This window comes from Danio rerio, chromosome 9 (assembly GCF_049306965.1).
Source record: "Danio rerio strain Tuebingen ecotype United States chromosome 9, GRCz12tu, whole genome shotgun sequence".
Lineage (NCBI taxonomy): Eukaryota > Metazoa > Chordata > Actinopteri > Cypriniformes > Danionidae > Danio > Danio rerio.
Genome location: NC_133184.1, coordinates 2,320,001 through 2,342,500, shown reverse-complemented (window position 1 = coordinate 2,342,500; position 22,500 = coordinate 2,320,001). Strand labels below are relative to the sequence as shown.

The 22,500-nt window shown below is 38.0% G+C and overlaps 1 protein-coding gene across 2 annotated transcripts in view; it reads right to left on the bottom strand.

Moving 5' to 3' along the window:
• Nucleotides 1-5,683, bottom strand: part of atp5mc3a (ATP synthase membrane subunit c locus 3a) — a 7,233-nt gene extending 1,550 nt beyond the window's left edge. The window contains 4 exon segments of one of the 2 annotated variants that reach the window (NM_201176.1): nucleotides 2,282-2,472; nucleotides 2,854-2,928; nucleotides 5,355-5,431; nucleotides 5,632-5,683. In NM_201176.1, coding sequence (NP_957470.1) covers nucleotides 2,282-2,472; nucleotides 2,854-2,928; nucleotides 5,355-5,393 — 305 coding nt within the window. In that variant the 5' untranslated portion in view covers nucleotides 5,394-5,431; nucleotides 5,632-5,683. 2 annotated transcript variants of the gene reach the window in all.
• Between the last annotated feature and the right edge of the window lie 16,817 nt (nucleotides 5,684-22,500).

The following is a 22,500-nucleotide window of genomic DNA, read 5'->3' as shown; positions in this document are numbered from 1 at the left end:
CTGAAGTCACAGAATTATTTCTTTGATAACTAGAAAAGAATATTTAAACCTATCGGTTTAGGCAAGGCAGGGCAAGTTTGTTTATATAGCACATTTCATACACAGTGGCAATTCAAAGTGCTTTACATAAACAGGAATAAAAAAGACAAGTTTAGGACATAAACTGCAGATAATTAAAATGATTAAAAACAGATAAAAACAATTTAAAATGTGTTAAAATAGGTTATAAAAGAATGAAAAAGAAAACGAAAAAACATAATAGTGCAATCTGTCGGACGCAGCACAGTGCTCATTCAGTAAAGGCACAGCTAAACAGATGTGTTTTCAGTCTTGATTTGAATGTGCCTAATGTTGGAGCACATCTGATCATTTCTGGAAGCTGATACCAGCAGCGAGGGGCGTAGTGGCTGAAGGCAGATTCACCCTGCTTTGACTGAGCTCTTGGAATTTCTAATTTATATGATCCTAAAGATCTGAGTGATCTGTTGGGTTTGTATTCAGTGAGCAAATCTGTGATGTATTGAGGTCCTAGGCCATTTAGTGATTTATAGACCAGTAATAATACTTTAAAATCTATTCTGAATGTAACTGGGAGCCAGTGTAAAGACCTGAGGACAGGTGTGATGTGCTCTGATTTCCTGCTTCTGGTCAGAATTCTGGCTGCAGCGTTCTGGATGAGCTGCATTTGTCTGACTGTCTTTTTGGGAAGGCCAGTGAGGAGACCATTACAGTAATCCACCCTGCTGCTGATAAAAGCATGAACAAGATTCTCTAAGTCTTCACTGCAAACAAAGCATCTGATTTTTGCAATATTTTTGAGATGATAGTATGCTGATTTACTAACTGCTTTGACATGACTGTTGAACTGTTTACAATTAAATGATGTCCTGCTTTATTAGTGATAATAGGCAGGAATGTTGGACCATTATTGCCTTTTTAGCACATCAGTATAGGACAAAAACTAGCCAGACTGTAATGTGTCAATTGTGGAGCGGGCTAAATCTAAAAAAAAGCCTGTGTATTTTATTTAGTAAGTGTACTTTGGTTTTATTCTTGCCATAATAAAATATATTTGTAGAGCAACCCATGTTCTGTGCTCATTAGTATTTTAATAAACTAATAGGTAAAACTGTTTGAGATATGAACAAAAGCAAGTCATGCAGCAAAGGTTGATTAAAACAAATCTTGAATTGTTATAAAAATCCCAATAATCATTAAAATAATTTATAAAACAATAAAAATAATTAGTTTAAAAATATTGAATGATATTAATGATATGACGTAGTTCCGGAAACTTCCTACTTCTCCGTTTATCCGTCTTTACAGTTCTTTTGACCGCCGCCCCAAGTCGTTTTAAAGAATGTCACAACGGCGAACGCAGCAAGTATAAAAGCCTCATCCATTTTGCGAGATGCATGCGCAGTCAGCGGAGGTGCACGATGCGGCGCCAGGCGAGAAATCCAGCTTCACTCTCTGAAGATAACCTGCTCTGGTTGTATTTTCGCGCCAACATTTCTACTGTATTAAACCAGGCTTCAGAAGAGTGACAGGTCAGAGGCGAGTAAAGAGAGCGAAATGTGTGTAGATCATCGAAATGGCAGGAAGTATGTCCGTGGTTTAATTACTCTAGTTAATAACATAGACATCTCTATAGTAAAACATTAAAAAAGCGTTATTCCAATAAAACATTTGTTTTTACATTTCAAGCAAAACTAGACAAGTTGGACTGTGATTGGCCACTTTTCATGTCAGTCAAATAACTGCTCCATAATCATGGTAGTTTGCTCCGTAATCACGGTAGTTTGTGCGGGTATTTTTGCATTAAATTATCACAAAAAGTTCACAAACATTTTTATTTTTCCGGCGTAAAATTACATATAAATTCTCCTTGTTCATTTTAAGCACTTTTCAACAAAACAAGCCAATTTTCCAGGTATTCCAGGCCTTGAATTTCTTTAAGCCAAATTCAAGCCACATCCACTGTTTTCTCATTTAATATTCTGTTTCTCTAGGAACTGCGTCACAATACGCAAAAAACAAATAAATAATAATAATAATAAAAAAAGGCCACAGCTTCCGGTTCATGCAGCCTTTAAGCTAGTACTGTTACTTAATGATCTGTGAATAGTAGTTAATATAGTGACCCAAACAAAAGTGTAACCCATTAAGTCAACACTCCTTTCTTAACATGGATATTGCAATATATACTAGTATTAACTGATGATGATAATGAATATGATTTTTCCGATATATTGCACAGCTCTAATTTAATGAATCTTACCTGGCGTATCCAATGATGAGGCTGCCGAACACGGTACCGATTCCAGCACCGGATCCCGCAACTCCCACAGTAGCAGCTCCAGCTCCGATGAACTTAGCAGCAGTGTCGATGTCGCGGCTCACAGCGCTGGTCTGAAAGCTTCGGAGAGCCATCTGAGCGACCGGAGACTGCAGGATAGCAGCGGTACTGACCTACAGGAGGACAACAGAAGATATATGACCTGAACCTTCACACTGCCACCTACTGACCCTTAAAGAGACAGTTCACCCTAAAATAAATGGTCTATTTCTATTCAATGTTCTGTCCTTTATTTCTCATTTGCTATATATATATATATATATATATATATATATATATATATATATATATAGTTTATACACATCTGAAACTCTCTGGAAATACAAAATGTCATTCCAATACAGCAACTTGAACAGTAACATGTAATAATTTTTTGTGTCGTATTAATATTTATGTCATGGATTCAATTTGGCCTCCACCACAAGAATATTTCAAAACCGTGGGAAGCACTATATTTTATAATTAATATTATTCTTATAATTTAGACAAATCACCTCAGGTTTGGCCTCTGGTCTGGAAAGCACAGCAGCAGAAACTGGCCTGTACACGGACCTGGAGCCTGCACGCACCTGAAACACACACAAAAACATCAATGGATTATAGTAGAATGACGATAGAAATGTTCTAAAAAGTTATATATTTATAAGATGTTCACAAAAGTTATTATTTTAGTTATAAGTTTTATATAATTACAGTGGTTCCTCACTACAACACGGTTCACCTTTCGTGGTTTCGCATTTTTACCAATTTTTTAGTGTGGAAATTGACATGATTTTTTTTTTACGGTGCATTGTGTTCTGTGTCCTGATTGGCTGTAGACTATGGTCAATCAATCTCCTTCATGCCGTGCATATTGCACAGTACAGAATGCATTCAGGTTGCCAAATTGACATAAATCCTCAATCACTAGCAAAGTGACTGAAGTGCTGAACTGTATGAATGCAAGTTTTCTCCTCATAATGTTGATGGATCATTCTGCACCGTCAAAAGCACCTGGGGGAGCAACCAAAAGGCAGAGGAAGATGCTAACCATTGCACAATAAGTTGAGCTTCTGGACATGCTAAAGAAAGGTTGAAGTTATGCAGCTGTAGGGCACCATCACGGAAACAAATGAATGTTTGGTTCATTAGATAAAGGAGCAAAGGAGCAAAAACATAAGTGTTAAAAAAAAGAGGGAGAAAAGTGGGAAATTGTTAATGCCTGTCTAAGAAAACGATAATAAGCATGGTGAGGGGTTTTACAGCCTCTAAACATTTATAATAATATAATAATTGTAAAAAATAAAGCGGACTACTTAGTGGATTTCGCCTATTGTAGGGTATTTTTAGAATGTAACTCCCACGATTATTAACAAGGGACTACTGTATACCAATTAGGTAAACATATATGTAAAAACAAAACTACACAACAAATTTTATGTATATCAGAAATATATTAAATGTATATGATATACACACACATATAAAGGGTTCATACACATTTTTACTATTAAAATTTCATGACTTTCCCATGATTTTTCCAAGACTTTCAAGCCAATTTTCATGACCTAATGTTTCATGCAATGTCTACATATGCGTAAGAAACAATACATATTTAAATTTATTACAGTATATTGTAAAACACGCAAGTTTCAATTTACATTTATTCATTAATTTTCTTTTCGGCTTAGTCCCTTTATTTATCCGGGGTCAAAAATTACTGATGATATTTCATCCAAATAAAATCCATATATCATATTCATTCATTCATTCTCCTTCGGCTAAGTCCCTTATTTATCAGAGGAGCCAAAGCGGAAAGAATCGCAAACTTATCCAGCATATGTATTACGCAGCGGATGCCCTTCCAGCTGTAACCCATCACTGGGAAACATCCATACGCACTCATTAACACTCATACACTACAGACAATTTAGCCTACCCAATTCCCCTATTGCGCATGTGTTTGGACTGTGTGGGAAACCGGAGCACACGGAGGGAACCCACGCCAACATGGGGAGAACATGCAAACTCTAAACAGAAATGCCAACTAGCCCAGCCGAGGCTCGAACCAGCGACCTTCTTGCTGTAAGGCGATTAAGCGCCACTGTGACGCCCAATATATATTTATATCTATATATTAAAAAAAATTATTTAGATAATGCTTACACCGAACTAATAATGTGAGAGTATGTGATTGGCCAAGGACAGAAAAAAGTAAACACAACTAACCTATATTCAAGTATACAAATATCTGTTTTCCATGACTTTTCCAAAACTGTGTTGGTTTTTCCCAAAACTTTTCCAGGCCTGGAAAATGCCATGTCAAAGGCCAACTGACCTAGCTAATTACTTAGCTTATATTTTGTTATTATTATAACAGCTCAGGGATGATTTTTTTAATAAAAGGGTTGGAAATGAATGCTTGTTTTCTTTTTTCATCCAATTAATCGATTAATATTATAATATAATTTATTATTCTAAATGCATACACACCTAAAAAATGGCTATGGTTTCAAGTCCCCTCACTCCTATATTATGATATCACGGCTTTTTGTTACTTTGTGGGGCCAAATATTTCAAAACTAAAGCAAAAAGGTCAAAGGTGAATACAGCGCCTGATGTCAGCGTTAACCCTATTAAACCAGTCAATCATGAATGGATTTTTTTAACAACAACTAATTCCCTGTGACATAACGCTTTTTGAGCTAACGTTACCTTTAAATTGTATTTACTTTTTAACAGCCCTAGCACTTTCCCCCCTCTTTTCTTGTTTGTTTTGTTCGCTATTTTTGTTATTACTGAGGAGTTTATACGGTTATTACGTTATACATCTTTGTACCGTTAATATTGTATTCTTGTTAACAATTCAAATTTTAAAAAGAAGCCGTCCGTTAAAAAAAACGAACGAATTACTGACGTCAAACTGAACCGGCTGCAGGCCAAACGGCGGCGTCTTGTAATGAAAACTCGTCCTTTAAGCACAATAACAGTGTTTATTTGATCAAACATCACTCACCAGGGCAGGTGTGGAGACGAACTTTGCGCAGGTGAACATCTTGAAATATGAGTGAGTTTGTGAGCGGCCCGGGACTTCTGCAAACACAAAACATATATGTAACGTTAAGGTCAGAAAGGATTTCTGTGAAGAGCTTTACAAATACTGCAGGTCGACGACATTGAAATAATCTGCTAACACCGTCCGGCTTAAACCCGCATCTCTGCGCCCATACAAACAGAGGATGAAGGTGGATTTTTAAATCCTGAATGAAAACTAGCGTCCATGTTTAACTCACCGAAAGCAGAGGTCGAACCACCGGCTGAACTGCGCGTGCGCACAACTGACTCAGGTCAAAGAAGGGATACAGCTGTGGCAGGAAGTTAACGAGAATTGTTTATATTTTTGTATTTTATTAGCGTCTACTCCTAAACTCAACCCTCACTGTAATGTAAAAAAACAGTAATTATACCGCGTATTATTTACATTATTTAGTATATTACCCATTAAACTGTATTTTATTAACGTCTACCCCTAAACCCAACCCTCACAGTAATGTAAAAACTGTAAATATACCGTGTATTATTCACATTATTTATTATATTAACTATTAAATTGTATTTTATTAAAGTATACCTCTAGCCAAACCCTAAATTTAACCTTCAGAGTAATGTCAGAATATGAATTATTGTTGTACAGTTTCACACAAATTTTGCTATATCGATGTGAGTATCCGCAGCTGTATCCCCTCTAGACTTTACCGCGTAACGCCCCGGATGTAAGTGTAACGTCATAGCAAGGTCGTTGTTGCTTTCGAGCTTTATTTAAAAGTGATCGTTGACAATCCATCATCCGAGAAATATAAAACTTTGAATAATGTGATATCTGTATATAATGTAAATAACGCTTTATTTGAACATTTAGAGCAAAGAAGATTTAATAATTGATAGTATTTAAAGATAACAACAGCGCAGAAAATTACTGATGATATTTATTCTAAATAAAATCCACTTATCATATTCATTCATTCATTCATTCATTTTCCTTCGGCTTAGTCCCTTATTTATCAGAGGAGCCACAGCGGAATGATCCAGCTTATGTTTTACACAGCGGATGCCCTTCCAGCCGCAACCCAGTACTGGGAAACACCCATACACTCTTATTCACAGACACACTCATACACTACAGCTAATTTAGTTAATTAATTCCTCTATAGCGCATGTGTTTGGACTGTGGGGGAAACCGGGGCACCCAGAGAAAACCCACTCCAACATGGGGAAAACATGCAAACTCCACACAGTCACAGAAATGCCAACTGGTCCAGCCGACTCGAACCAGCGACCTTCTTGTTGTGAGGTGACAGTGCTAACCACTTAGCCACTGCGTCGCCTACAAGAATATCTAGTCTAATATTATTTACTGTCATCATGGCAAAGATAAAATAAATCAGTTATTAGAAATGAGTTATTAAAACTATTATGATTAGAAATGAGTTGAACAAATCTTAAACAGAAATTGGGGAAAAAACACGGGGGGCTAATAATTCTGGCTTCAACTATATATATATATATATATATATATATATATATATATATATATATATATATATATATATATATATATATATATGTATATTAGGTTAACTATTTTACAGTGTAGGTTTTAATAAGACTTAAACTTATAGTTATGTCATAAAAATGTGAGAATATGGCAAAAGGTCAAAATTGAAAGATAAAAGTCATAATTATGACCAAACCAATACTTTTTCATCACACACTGAGAAAAAAACCAGTAGAAAAATGAATTTAAAAAAAAAAACTGAATTTTATCCACATATTTACAGTTTTGTCTTTTTTTGTTACATTTTAAATTGATGTTGATTTAATTTAATAATAAATAAATTAAAAAGCAATAAATAAATAAACACAATCTATTAATTAAGGACATGTCATAATCAGTTAATTTTTAACTTTTAATTTTCCATCAGGATATTATGTTTTTTTACAGATATACATTACATATACACGTTAATAACTATGTCAAATCTTGACTTTTAATGTCATAGTTATGGTTACCAACGCATTGCATTTTCTTCTTTATTTGTCAGATGTGAACCATAACAAACACTGACCTATTTGTATTTCACATGCCATTTGATAGAGATATAAATAATGAAACATACCGTGCAAACGTCCTAATTACTATACCAGCTTTGTTGGCCTAAGACTTTTGCACAAAATATAATCAATCAGACTCTTTATTCAAAACAAACAGAAAATATAAGAAATATGAACAAAAAACAACAACAGCACAACATTTCCTCTTCAAGCAAGAGTCTGTGTTTAATGTGGCTTTGGCTCTTGGCACCTTTTGTTCTAATTGTCCTGACATTTTCTAAACTAATGTGCTGTGTAATAATAATATCAGGCTACTTTCAGCACTTTCCAGAGTTCTTCTTTAGGTTTAAAGCGTAATATCTTTCTTTTTCTATCCAGATGATCTCATACAGACTCGATAATATTCAGCTCTGGACACTGTGTAGGCCATTTCATGACTGCCTGTGTTTCATCAGCTGTTTTCGGTCTCCAAACAGCATTTCACTACAATCAGCGGATCATTATTATACTGAAAATTAAAACTATTACCAGAAGTAATAGCATAAAGGATTAAAACCTATATGTACTTTTTAACATTCACAATTTAGACAATATTGCTAACAACACGGCTAGAAATAGAGCTCAAACCAGGACAAACAGCCTCTCTCCAACATTGTCTGAAACTATTAAACCAAAATAATTAAAATTCTAAGCCAACTCCTGGCCTAACAAACCATTCATCAGCTGAAAGTTCATTTATTCACACTGTCTACATCAAAAAATGTTCAAATAATGACAAAAAATGTACACTTATGACTGGTTTTGTGGTGAAGGGTCACATATATAACTATATTACCATAAGTAAAACAACAGATTAAATGTTAAGCCTAACACATTTGCACTGTACTGTATTTGTTTTGAATTATTATATATTATAATATTAACCATTTCACATTCGACTAGATCATGCATCTCTCATTAATAAAAAAATAATAGTTATAAGAGTTCATATTTCTGTAATCCGGTCCCACACACACACACACACACAGTATGCATGTTCACCATACACATAGAAGTGTGTTTCAGCTCTGCGGGTCTCTGAGGTGTGAATGATGTCGGTGATGTTCTCCCCAAGCTCCTGTCACTGAGCGTCTGCTTATTCGTCTGCAGCTCCGCATGCAGTATTTGTCTGCTTGAGGGTGATGAATGGCCTGCGGGTGCCGCGGGTCGAGTGGAGGTTCAGGTAATGAGTGCAGTGAGTGTGACGAGCTCAGGTGCGATCAGTACAGGTGAGAAGAGCTCAATCACACTGTATCACTGCTACTAAAACATCTGACACATCTCTGAAATCATCATGCTACTCATCGAATTAGATTTGTTTATTGTATGGGGCTGTTGAATGATTCTGATTGGCTGATGAGCATACTAAAGTTATAATCAATTCAGTTTGAGTTTTTTTGTATAGAGAGTTTGGCAATAATAATTGTTCTGAATTGGCTTTAAAGGGCACATCGTTACATTACATTACAGTCAAAATCAGAAATTTTAAGGTGTTGTTTATAGGGACCAAACCGGCGATAAAATTAAATCAAAATTAATTGTTTTGATCAAATTAAAGCAAAATAATTGAATTAAAATATTGTTAACATAGACAATCTTATTGTCAAGTGCTACCTGTTTAACTAGGTATATGTCATGGTGTTAAGAACACTAAATATGTAATGTAAGTGTCTGAACATTAGCACAATGTGATTTGACAGGATTGCTTGACCTCTGCCTGTGGTGCATTGTGGGATGTGTCGCTCTCCAGCAGAGGGGGTCAGTGAGCCTGATGTGGTCCAGCATTGATCTCTGCTGAGTCTCAGTCTAGAAGAAACACACACACACACACACACAACACCTCCACATGCTGATCCTGTAGTTCTGGATACAAAACTGTGCAAAGCTACTGTGTTTACAGAATACTGCATCCCATAATGCAAAACTATTATCCCTGTGTGAATAATAAACTATAAAATATAATTGATCTAGTCTCACTTTATTACCTTGCCAGGTTAAGGTAGGGACAAGGTTAGTGGTCTGGCTAGGTTAAGTGTTAATTAAGCTTAATGACAGGTTTAGTGATATGGGTTCATTAAGGTTGGTTAAGGTCAGGTTTATTGGTATGGGTAGGTTTAAAATTGGTTAAGGTTAAGGTCAGGTTTATTGTTTTGGGTAGGTTTAAGATTATATAAGGTTAAGGTCAGGTTTAGTGATATGGGTATGTTTAAGATTGGTTAAGGTCAGGTTTAGTGGAGTGGATAAATTTAAGGTTAGTTAAGATTAAGGTCAGGTTTAGCAATATGAGTTCGTTAAGGTTAGTTAAGGTCAGGTTTAATGTTATGGGTAGGTTTAAGATTGGTAAGGTTAAGGTCAAGTTTAGTGATATGGGTAGGTTTAAGATTGGTTTAGGTCAGGTTTAGTGATATGGGTAGATTTAGGATTGGTTTAGGTCAGGTTTAGTTATATGGGTAGATTTAATATTGGTTTAGGTCAGGTTTAGTGATATGGGTATGTTTAAGATTGGTTAAGGTCAGGTTTAGTGGTGTGGATAAATTTAAGGTTAGTTAAGATTAAGGTCAGGTTTAGCAATATGAGTTCGTTAAGGTTGGTTAAGGTCAGGTTTAATGGTATGGGTAGGTTTAAGATTGGTAAGGTTAAGGTCAGGTTTAGTGATATGGGTAGGTTTAAGATTGGTTTAGGTCAGGTTTAGTTATATGGGTAGATTTAGGATTGGTTTAGGTCAGGTTTAGTTATATGGGTAGATTTAGGATTGGTTTAGGTCAGGTTTAGTGATATGGGTAGGTTTAAGATTGGTTAAGGTTAAGGTCAGGTTTAGTGATATGGGTAGGTTTAAGATTGGTTAAGGTTAAGGTCAGGTTTAGTGATATGGGTAGGTTTAAGATTGGTAAAGGTTAAGGTCAGGTTTAGTGATATGGGTAGGTTTAAGATTGGTTTAAGTTAGACTCAGTGATAAAGGTCAGATTAAGTGACATGGCAAGGTTTAAGGTTGGTTAAGGTTAATGTCAGGTTTAGTGGTTTGGGTAGGTTTAAGGTTGGTTAATGTTAAGTTGGTTTAGCGATATGGGTAGATTTAAGATTGGTTTAGATCAGGTTTAGTGATATGGGTAGATTTAGGATTGGTTTAGGTCAGGTTTAGTGATATGGGTAGGTTTAAGATTGGTTTAGGTCAGGTTTAGTTATATGGGTAGATTTAGGATTGGTTTAGGTCAGGTTTAGTTATATGGGTAGATTTAGGATTGGTTTAGGTCAGGTTTAGTGATATGGGTAGGTTTAAGATTGGTTAAGGTTAAGGTCAGGTTTAGTGATATGGGTAGGTTTAAGATTGGTTTAAGTTAGACTCAGTGATAAAGGTCAGATTAAGTGACATGGCAAGGTTTAAGGTTGGTTAAGGTTAATGTCAGGTTTAGTGGTTTGGGTAGGTTTAAGGTTGGTTAATGTTAAGTTGGTTTAGCGATATGGGTAGATTTAAGATTGGTTTAGATCAGGTTTAGTGATATGGGTAGATTTAGGATTGGTTTAGGTCAGGTTTAGTGATATGGGTAGGTTTAAGATTGGTAAAGGTTAAGGTCAGGTTTAGTGATATGGGTAGGTTTAAGATTGGTTTAAGTTAGACTCAGTGATAAAGGTCAGATTAAGTGACATGGCAAGGTTTAAGGTTGGTTAAGGTTAATGTCAGGTTTAGTGGTTTGGGTAGGTTTAATGTTGGTTAATGTTAAGTTGGTTTAGCGATATGGGTAGATTTAAGATTGGTTTAGATCAGGTTTAGTGATATGGGTAGGTTTGTGATTGGTTTAGATCAGGTTTAGTGATATGGGTAGGTTTGAGATTGGTAAAGGTTAAGGGTGTGTTTGGTTGTAAGGGTTGGTTAAAGTAGGAACAGGTTTAGTTCTATGGGTAGGTTTAAGGTTGGTTAAGGTAGGAACAGGTTTAGTTCTATGGGTAGGTTTAGTGTTAGTTAAGGTTAAGAACAGTTTTACTGGTGTGGGTAAATTTAAAGGCCAGAACACACCAAGCCAAACTAACAACACCAAACAATTAGCACCGACCTAACCCAATTGTGTTGTCACCTCGCGTCTGGTTCCGTCTGCACCAAAAAGTAGCCCGTGAAATATACCAAACGGACAGCAGCCAACTAAAACAATAAAGCGTGTTCTGCACCTATGAGAGGATGTGTCGTTTCGTGTTGTGTTTCTTCCTTCACAACGGGAACCCGGAACTTCTGACACGTGCATGCAAAGCGTAAACAAAGCAGAATTTAGTACCATTATCACATTAATTGTCACTCACCACAGAGGGATTTGCTTCTGTCTGATAATCTAACAATTCATAGCATTTGCAATGATTTGTGAAATGTAGTGAAATTACAGCCGGCCTCTTTGTGTTTCTTCTTGACTTGAATTGTTTACTTGCTACGTCACTTCACTGTGTCACGCTCACGCTCTGAGAAAGCTTTAAGCTTTAAGGATGCTTTAAATACACATTTTTTTTCACCAGAGTGCAATCCAGGGATGTTTCATTGTCTGAAGTGTCAGTTTTCCCTCTGTGTTTGACTGTCAGTGGGTTTTCTGGTGATCTTTCGAGATCTGCAGTTGTTTATGGTGGTCTTATCACTCCTCCAGATCATTCTCATGCTCCAGCGTCTCTGTGTTTTCTTCAGCTCATCCCTTCCCCCTTCACTGAGCATCTCCACTGTCTGTATTTGCATGCGGGCTTCATCAGACACATACACACACACACACACACACACACACACACACACACACACACACACACACACACACACACACACACTGCCGGCTGATAAAAGGCATTGACCCCCTTAACCTTTATGAATTACAATTTGTGCCAGCAGCACATGCTGTCAGTGGAGTGGGCACCTATGGAGAGCTGTGTGTGTGTGTGTGTGTGTGTGTGTGTGTGTGTGTGTGTGTGTGTGTTGTGCAGTTGTTAGAGATGAAAACGGCTCGTGCAGGTTCTGGTCAACACCTCTGACAAGCTGTGAAAGGCGTTCAACACACTGACAGCAGCGGCAGCAGACAGAAACATGCTAATGTGTGTGTTACATCAGTACATAAAGACAGGCTACGCACATGCAGATCAGCTGACACACTCCCACAAACACACACGCAGTGTATGAGTGTATGTGTGTGAATGAGTGTGTATGGGTGTTTTTCAGTACTGGATTGCAGCTGGAAGGGGATCCACTGTAAGACATATGCTGGAATAGTTGGCGGTTCATTCCACTATGGCGACCTCTGAAATAAAGACTAAGCCGAAGGAAAATGAATGAAGTTCTTAAAGAAATATTATATTATACTGTGCATCCGAAAAGTATTGATAGCGCTTCACTTTTTCCACGTGTTTGTATGTTACAGCCTTATTCCTCTCACACATCAGTCATTTGTGTTTGCCCATAATGTGCTGCTTTATAAATCTTTGTAATCTATCTGAATTTCACCCTAGGCTTTATAAGACCATCTTCAAGCTCATAAATGAGTCTCTGAGTACCACGCAGAGAGCGAGAGAGCAGAGAGACGAGCCTGTTTTCTCATATAGACACCAAAGATTCCCTCAGGAGCCGTGAAATGTGTTTTTGACTGGAAACTAGAAATACTCAGGCATAATAATACGAATATCACGGAGTGAATCATCAAGCCGATCGATGGGCTGAATTCATTAGGCTTGAAGTCGACCAGGTGAAAACAGAAAATGACCTGCAGAGGCAGAGAGATGCTGACACGTGACCAGTGTGTGTGTGTGTGTGTCTGTGTGTGCTTCTCTATGAAGTGTTATTGGAATCAAGTGGACTGCAGGTGAACAGAAAAATAACTCTTGAATAGGAGCATGCTGTAATCCACAGTCGACATTTTTGATAAATGTAAATTACATGGCTCCGGGTACGTTTTAATGCACGTTTCAGATGACAAATCCACTAGAGGGCGCTGTCTACATTTGTGTGAATCTTAAATCGGTTACTTAAGGTACTTTCTTTAATCCGATCTCATGAGGAAATGTAACTATTTTACATTGTAGCTGCGTCCCAAATCGCATACTTATGCAGTATTCTACGCCATTTTGTAGTATAAATAGTGTAAGTAGTGCGTTCACACTGAAAACTCTAAAAATAATTAGTGCACTTTAATTACCCAGATGATGCACTCATTCAGCCGCTAAAATGAAGTGTGTAATGATGGACACTTCACGCACTCAACGACCGCAGGTTTGCTTACGTAGCGGAAGGGGCGGAGCTATCGGACGCACATGTTGAATAACTTTATTTAATTTGGATGGTGAAAGCAAAATTCTTTTACGAGAGTGATTATAGCGCCTTCCGATAGTGATTGCGGCAATACTCACGGCAGGTATTATTTGATAATTCGGCCGTTTACTTCAATGATTTGGCAACCGTCAAACGTCATCAGGGAAACTGTTTGAATTTCCGCTTAGTAAAAAAAACATTAGTGTGCCATTTGGGACGACACTACATACATATACTACCCTGTTGAGTGTGTAAGTGCATAAGTACATAGTGCATGAGTGCATAGTGTATAGTGTGCCATTTGGGACGCAGCTATTGTCAAAAAAGTGGTTCATTTGAACAGTTTAATTTGTACGGAAATTTATGATTTTTAAAAGGAGACATGCTTCCAAACCCCACCCCTATACCTAACCCTCATAAGACAATGCTGTTATCCACGACCTACATTTTTCTAAACGTAAAATACATTGCTCTGGGTACGTTTTATTGCACGTTTCAGATCACAAATCTACTATAGGGCGCTCTGTACATTTCTTTGTGAATTATAAATGTTACTTAAAGTACGTTGTATCAGCTCGATCTCACAAGAAAATGTAACTATTTTATGTATCATCAGAAAACTGAATAATTTGTACAAATTCATAAGATTTATTTCATAAGATCTACATATTTGCTAAATGTAAAAGTACGTTGCTCCATTACGTTTTATAGCTCATTTCAGATGACAAATTCACTAGAGGGCGCTGTCTACATTTGTGCGAATCTTAAGGTACGTACTTAAGGTACGTTTTGTCAGCCGAATCTCGCAAGGAAATGACTATTTTATGTGTCATCAAAAAGATGGTTAATTTTTATGAATTTATTAGATTTTTTTTTATTTTTATGAAATTATTAGATTTGAATATGTATGAATATGTATGATTTTAAAAAGAAGACGTGCCCTCAAACCCCACCCCTAATCCAAACCAATATTGGGCAATGCAGTAATTCACAGTCTACATTTTTGCAAAATGTAAAATACTTTGCTCCGGGTACATTTTATTTCACGTTTCAGATGACAAATCCACTAGAGGGTGCTGTCTACATTTTTTTGTGAATTATAAATGTTACTTAAAGTACGTTTTGTCAGCCCAATCTCATGAGGAAATGTAGCGTTTTTACGTATTTTCAGAAAAGTGGTTAATTTGTATGAATTTATTCGATTTCATTCGCATGAAAATGTATAATTTTAAAAAGAAGGCGTGGCCCTAAACCCCACCCCTAAACCTGACCCCCATTGGGCGACGCTGTCGTCCACACCCTACATTTTTGCTAAATGTAAAAGTATGTTGCTCCAGGTACGTTTTATTGCACATTTTTGAAAACGTAAAATACGTATGTCACTCTGGGTACATTTCGTTGCATGTTTACATGACAAATCCACTAGAGGGTGCTGTCTACAGTTTTGCGAAAATTCATTACCTAAGATATGTTTTGTCAGCCTGATTTCACAAGGAAATGTAACTATTTTACGCATCGTCAGAAAAGTGGTTCATTTACGAATTCTTGACATTTGATTTGTAAGAAATGTATGATTTTTAAAATGAGACAAACCTCGCTAAACCTAACCCTCATTAGAGGATGCTGTAATCCCTAAACATAAAATACATTGCTCTGGGTACGTTTTATTGCACGTTTCAGATGACAAATCTACTATAGGGCGCTCTGTACATTTCTTAGTGAATTATAAATGTTACTTAAAGTACGTTTTATCAGCTCGATCTCACAAGAAAATGTAACTATTTTATATATCATCAGAAAACGGGATAATTTGTATGAATTCATAAGCTTTATTTCATAAGACCTAGATTTTTGCTAAATGTAAAAGTACATTGCTCCATTACATTTTATTGCACGTATCAGATGACTAGAGGGCGCTGTCTGCATATGTGCAAATCTTAAATATGTTATTGAAGGTACATTTTGTCAGCCGAATCCCACAAGGAAATTACTATTTTATGAGTCATCAGAAAAGTGGTTAATTTCTATGAATTCATTAAATTTCGTTCATATGAAAATGTATGATTATAAAAAGAAGGCGTGCCCCTAAACTCCACCCCTAATTCTAACACCATTGGGTGATGCTGTGATTCACAGCCTACATTTTTGCAAGATGTAAAATACATTGCTCCGGGTACGTTTTATTGCCTGTTTTGGATGACAAATCCACTAGAGGGTGCTGTCTACATTTTTTTTTGTGAATAATAAATGTTACTTAAAGTATGTTTTCTCAGCCCAATCTCATGAGGAAATTCAACGTTTTTACGTATTGTCAGAAAAGTGATTAATTTGTATGAATTTATTCTATTTCATTCGTATAAAATGTATGACGTGCCCCTAAACCCCACCCCTAAACCTAATTCCATTGGGCGATGCTGTAATCCACAGCCTACATTTTTGATAAATGTAAATTACATGGCTCCAGGTATGTTTTGATGCACGTTTTAAACGACAAATACACTAGAGGGCGCTGTCTACATTGTTGCAAATCTTAAATAATTCAGGTATATTTTGTCAGCCGAGGAGCAATCAGTCCTTTAAGGCTGGGCTATCAGTCATTTAGGGCGGGGCTATCAGTCTTTTAGGGTAGAGCTATAAGTCATTTAGGGCGGAGCTATCAGTGTGTGTCTCATTCCTGCTCTGAATTCATCAATTTATCAATCTTTCTTCATGTTGTTAGCAACGCATGTCTTTCAACAATCCAATCGGTTCCCAAAGAACAAAATCATGCACCGCCCTACTTTTTTTTTTTCTCATTTTAGGACCATTTCCAGTAGATGAATGTTACGAAAAAAAAACCCCAGACAATTTTAACTTCAGTTTCATAGCGACTTTAACCAGTTGGATTTTCTCTGGATTAGTCAACTCGAAAACTTCCTCTGAAACCCAGAGTTTGTTCAAACTCAAGAAATGAGTTTAACTGAGAAGAACCTCAGTCGAGTGAATGTACTCTTTGTCTCCACATGTGGTCCTGTTGTGGAGCATAAGTGTGTGTGGGGGAGTTGGAGCGATGATGGGTTTACAGATCTGCACTTCCCTTCTGCTCTCCAAGGTGAGCTGGATTTACGACAGTCCGGTTTGATGGGAGAATTCTTCCCTGTTTAATCTCAGCCACTGCAGGCTGATTAGAAAACACCCAGATAATGGAAGACACATGACCTCCTGAAGAGTGGATATGGTTGAATCTGAAATCGCCCCCTATACCCTCATTCACTATTCTTTTTTGTGTTTTAGTTTAAGAATAATACATATTAAACTAAAATGGCTGTCAGTATATAATAGTTATTTAAAGGGGACATATTATGTAAAAATCACTTTAAATGGGGTTTTAACACAGTTGTGTGGCAGCAGTCTGTGAATATAACCAGCTCATAGTGCTTAAAATGAATTAATTCTATTTTTTTATAATCCCGCAGTCTGCAGAAACACTCTGATTGAGTTTCTCCCTTTGTATGATGTCATCAGAGGGGGAAACCCCGCCCACTAGTGACCATCTCTACTCATTAGCATAAGATGTTAGTCTTGTTTTTGAATCTGCCACTATGCTCACACACAGGCAACTGTAACTTCACCTTTGTTTTGAATAGAGCACAATCTCATTTGAATTTTAAGTGACAGTCACCAAAACGCCACAATTAGGATCAAAGCCTAAAAGGGGCAGTTTCAGAGAGTTAAAAAACATTATTTGTGTGGTATTTTCGTGGGTTCGCTGTCATCATTCTCCTCTGTCTCCTTTACTCTTTTACTTCAGAGATATATTTTACATCTTGTAAAAAGAGGTATAAAAGGTCCCCTTTAACGCTATTAATAATGACAAAGCATTTGGGTTTTTGTCATATATACGAATGTTAATTAACAATTAAAGAATTATTAATTTAGAAATGTACACAGAAAGTACTCTGTTGTGGATGTTATCTAGTTGACAGATGCGAAATTTGATTTGACATACGAGCTCTCCAACATAGCTTCATTCTGAAAATGTAGCCCTATATACATTTCTGGAGATCGCAAATTATGTAACCAGACGCATTCATTGTTAAACGAATGCTGTGGGGTGGTATGATACCGTTCCTTTGTCATGACTGTGTTTGTCCACCAGATGCCACTGTAGTTCGCCAGCAACTTCCAGCGAACTACTGTGGCTTAAGAACTACATATCCATACATTCTTTCGCGCACACACCCGGTCTTTCATATACTGATTTGCAACCACAGCTGTCTCTGTTTACCGTTGATTACCTGGACTTTATATTCAGCCATTCATCCTCTGTTTGTTAGTTCGTCGTTCGTCTTTGTTGGTATGTGTTCCTGATTCCAGTTTGTATCCTGTCATAGTTGCTAAAGTCTAGTTCTAGTTTAGTCTGTTTGAGTTCCTGGTTTGTTTGTTTATTTTGTTACTTTGATTTTTGGATTTTTGTTTGCTGTCACTGCTCAATACAATATTCAATCTGCACTTGGATCCTACACCCGTTTTTGTTCCTGTTTTGATCAGCACAACGTGACATCCTTTTCATGCTTACCAGTTGACCATTTACCTCTATATGGACAGTTTTCCCACTGTTACCAGTTTGTCCAGTTAGCTCGCCATGTATACTTGAGATGCGGAAAGCAGTTGATCACGCTGATGGGGTTTGAGTCCGGTGAAGAACGGTTCCAGAAAGCAGGTAAGACAAAACAGAATCCAAAAAATAAAATAAACAAGTAAATAACAGGTTGACAATGTGGTAAAATCTGAAAAAGTTGTAAAAATCAGACGAGGGCTTCTCTTTTTCTGTTAATCTGTGCTTTTTAAAAATATTGGTTGTGTTTAGGGAGAGAGGAGGGTGGGTCAGTTGATCGGTCAGTCAGTCAGTGAGTCAGTCAGTCAATTGAAAGCGGCCTCTGGTGGATTTACGTGAGAACAGCATCTGCGAATGGCACTCGCAAGAGAATTTTGAGATCTGAATAAATATTCACAGCGGCCTCTGGTGGATTCACGAAAACAACTGTAAAAGAAAATTACCTCCTGGAAAGAATTTGGTGCTCTCCAGAAATGTATATAGAGGTGTGTTTTCAGAATGAGCCTGGGTTGGAACTTTTACAGTGCATTATGGATATTTCCAGCTGCTGAGTGAACATGGCTTGTCAACTTGTTAGTGTTGTTACTGTTATTAGTTTAATCATAGTCAATTTTCTGATGACTAGTGGCTATCAAACTTTGCAAAAAACAACAAACATGGATCCCTGTGAGCTAGTTTTCCAACTACAGGTTTAAAACAATACTTTGAACACCTTGACTCGGCTCCAAGTCATGCATCTTTAAATGTGGAGCTGCATAGAAAGTTACAAAACATGACATGCACAGCCATAGTCACCTTAAGCGAAATTACGGCAACACCGCAATGACGTCACACTCGCCACATGAACCCAAGCAAACTTGCTGGCACATTTTTAATATTAACATGGCTTAATGGCATACGACTGCTTCTCGTTCAAGGCTGTCTATGTTAATAAGGGAGAGATGGTCACTAGTGGGCGGGGCTTTCCCCTCTGATGACACGTACACATCATGTTTCTGCAGACTGTTTTCATCAAGTGTGATTATAAACAATATTATTATTTAATTTTTAACCATTTGAAGCTGGTTATATTCACACACCGCTGCCACACAACTTTGTTAAACCCCTTATTAAAGTGATTTTTGCATAACAGGTCCCCTTTAAGGGAATAGGGGGTCATTTCGGATACAGCCTATGAGTGCTTGAACACACTCTGCTCTTCTGACGCGCAAACACACACATCTTTTAAATCCACATACATGTCGTAAATGTAATATCCCAACACTTGAGCGGTGGCGTCTTCAAAGAGAGAAATCCACACACGCGCTGAACCCTAAACAGCGAGAGCAGGTGTCATTAACATGTCAGTCACAGTAATAACCTGTCCAGCTCCTCTGATTTTTAATGGCCTGACCTAATGTCAGAGAGAGAGACAGCGTGAGGTATGTGTGTGTGTGTGTGTGAAGGCCTGTGCTGTGGAATGTCAGCAGCAGATGCCAAACTCAGCAAGTTCCGGAATGCTCAATTAGTCGCTTTTATAGGCCCCATTAATAAGCATTAATTTTCTCTCCCCAGATATGAGCGCAGGCAGTCTGCTCAGGGCCGCTCGGCAGAAACACTCGACTCTCGCACTAAATCCTTCAATAGTTCACAACTGCGTCACGTCAGTGAAAATGAAGGAAATGTCATGGAGCTGTTAAAGAGGTCGGGGGCCGGGGTGACTGTCTGGTTTTTGCGTCTGAAGTTTTGCCGTGAGAAGCTCTCGTCATTATTATGACTCTAGTAACGCATACGTAGGGTGACACGGTGGCTCAGTGGTTAGCACTGTCCCCTCACAGCAAAAAGGTCACTTATTCCAACTGGGACTGTACACATTTCTGTGTGTAGTTTTTATGTTCTCCCCATGTTGGCATTGGTTTCCATCGGGTGCTCCGGTTTCCCCGGAACACATGCGGTAGGTGACACAGCAGGCACACAACGTTATATGCAACCCAAGCTCATTCTGAAAACGTAGTCCCGCGGACGTTTCTGGAGATAGCGGAATACGTCCCGGGAGGTACGTACGGCTGCATAAATTTTTTTCAAGCGAACGCTACGGGGCGGTGTGATGCTGTTCCCTTTCGAGGTTGCCGGTCGGCCGGCTGACCACTTACCTCCTTGTGGAGGGCTTCCCCGCTGCAACCCGTTTGTCCACTCAGCTCACCGTGTTTGTCGGCAGGCTTAAAATGCAGAGAGGAGTTGACCACGGCGATCGGTTTCGAGTCCGGGGAAGAGCGGTTCCAGCAATCAGGTAAGACAAAAACAGAATCCCAAAAAATAAGTGAACGAGTTTCGTAACAGGGTGAGAAGGCTGAGAAAAACTGCAGCCGTACGTACCTGCCGTGACGTATTCCGCGGTCTCCAGAAACGTCCGCGGGACTACGTTTCCACAATGAGCCTGGGTTGGTTATATGACGTTGGTATTTTGGTTGCGACGTCAGGGAGCAAAATCCAATGTCAGTTTAACGTCAAATGATGTCATAATAAAACGTCCATACAACGTAAATATAACATCAGTAGATGTTGATCTTTGGTTGGTTTTAGGTTGTGGCATTAATTAACCAAAGTCCAACGCCATCTTAACATCATAATGTGACGTCTATACAACGTCAAAGTGTAACATCAGTAGATGTTGATCTTTGGTTAGTTTAAATTCGTGTCATTAACTGCTCAAAATCCAACATCATATTAACATCATAATGTGACGTCTATACAACGTCAAAGTGTAACATCAGTAGACGTTGATCTTTGGTTAGTTTAAATTCGTGTCATTAACTGCTCAAAATCCAACATCATAATGTGACGTCTATACAACGTCAAAGTGTAACATCAGTAGACATTGACCTTAGGTTGGTTTTAGGTTGTGGAATTAACCAACCATAGTCCAACGTCTGCCTGACGTTATGTATTAACGCCTGTCTGACGTTGGGTTCTGACGTCAACTTGATTTGCATTTCCAACCAAAATTGAACATCCTGATGACATTGGGGTACAACGTCAATCTGACGTCATATTGACGTCCTGTGCTTGCAGGGGAATTAGTTAAACAATATTGGCAGTAGTGTATGAGTGTGTGAGGGCATCTACTGTGTAAAACATATGCTGGAATAGTTGGCGGGGTATTTTTTTCAGCCACATCTCATGAGGAAATAATTTTTCATTTTGTTAGCTTCAGTTGTACGAGTTCAGTTGTACGAAAATGTAAAATTTTAAAATAGAGGCACGGCACCGAACCTCACCCCTAAACCCAACCGTCATTGTGGGATAAGCAAATCGTACTAAATTGTATAAATGTCATCGAACGAATTCATGTGAATTAGCCATTAAATCAAAAGGTTACAAATTGCCATGAGATTGTGTTGGTCTTTTTTCATTCTCCAATCAACTGAACGCAGAGACAGGGTTTCCATTGAGGTGACTGCAGTGTTTGTGTTGTCAAGATGACTACGGAGACTTTTAAAGATTGAGGAGAAACTAGCGATCGCTGTTTCGAGTTATTCAGAGCTGTTTGACTTCACAAATCCTGAATATCACAATAATATTAAGTATTATTATTACACTACCTGACCAAAGTCTTGTTGTAGATCCCAGTTGTAAGAGCAACAAATAATAACTTGACTTCTAGTTGATCATTTGGAAAAGTGTCAGAAGGTGGATTTCTCTGATGGATCATCTGTTGATCTGCATCCCAATCATCACAAACACTGCAGAAGACCTACTGGTACCTGCATGGAGCAAGATTCTCAGAGAAAGTTTGGTGAAGGAAAAATTATGGTTTGGGGTTACATTCAGTAAGGGGCGTGCGAGAGATCTGCAGAGTGAGATGAAGAGATGAAGGTGACTTATTGTGATCTACTAAAAGAGGCAGAGCCTTCTCATTTATGGCTCCTAAACTCTGGAAAAGCCTGTCTGATAATGCCAACCCAGGCTCATTCTGAAAACATAGTCCCGTGGACGTTTCTGGAGATCGCGAAAAACGTTCCGGGAGGTACATATGGCTGCATTTCATTTTTTTACGCGAACGATACGGGGCGGTATTACGCTGTTCTCTTTCGCGGTTACCGGCTGACCGCTTACCTCTGTGTGGAGGGCTTTGTTCAGTCAGCTCATCGTGTACGTCGCCAAACTTCAGGT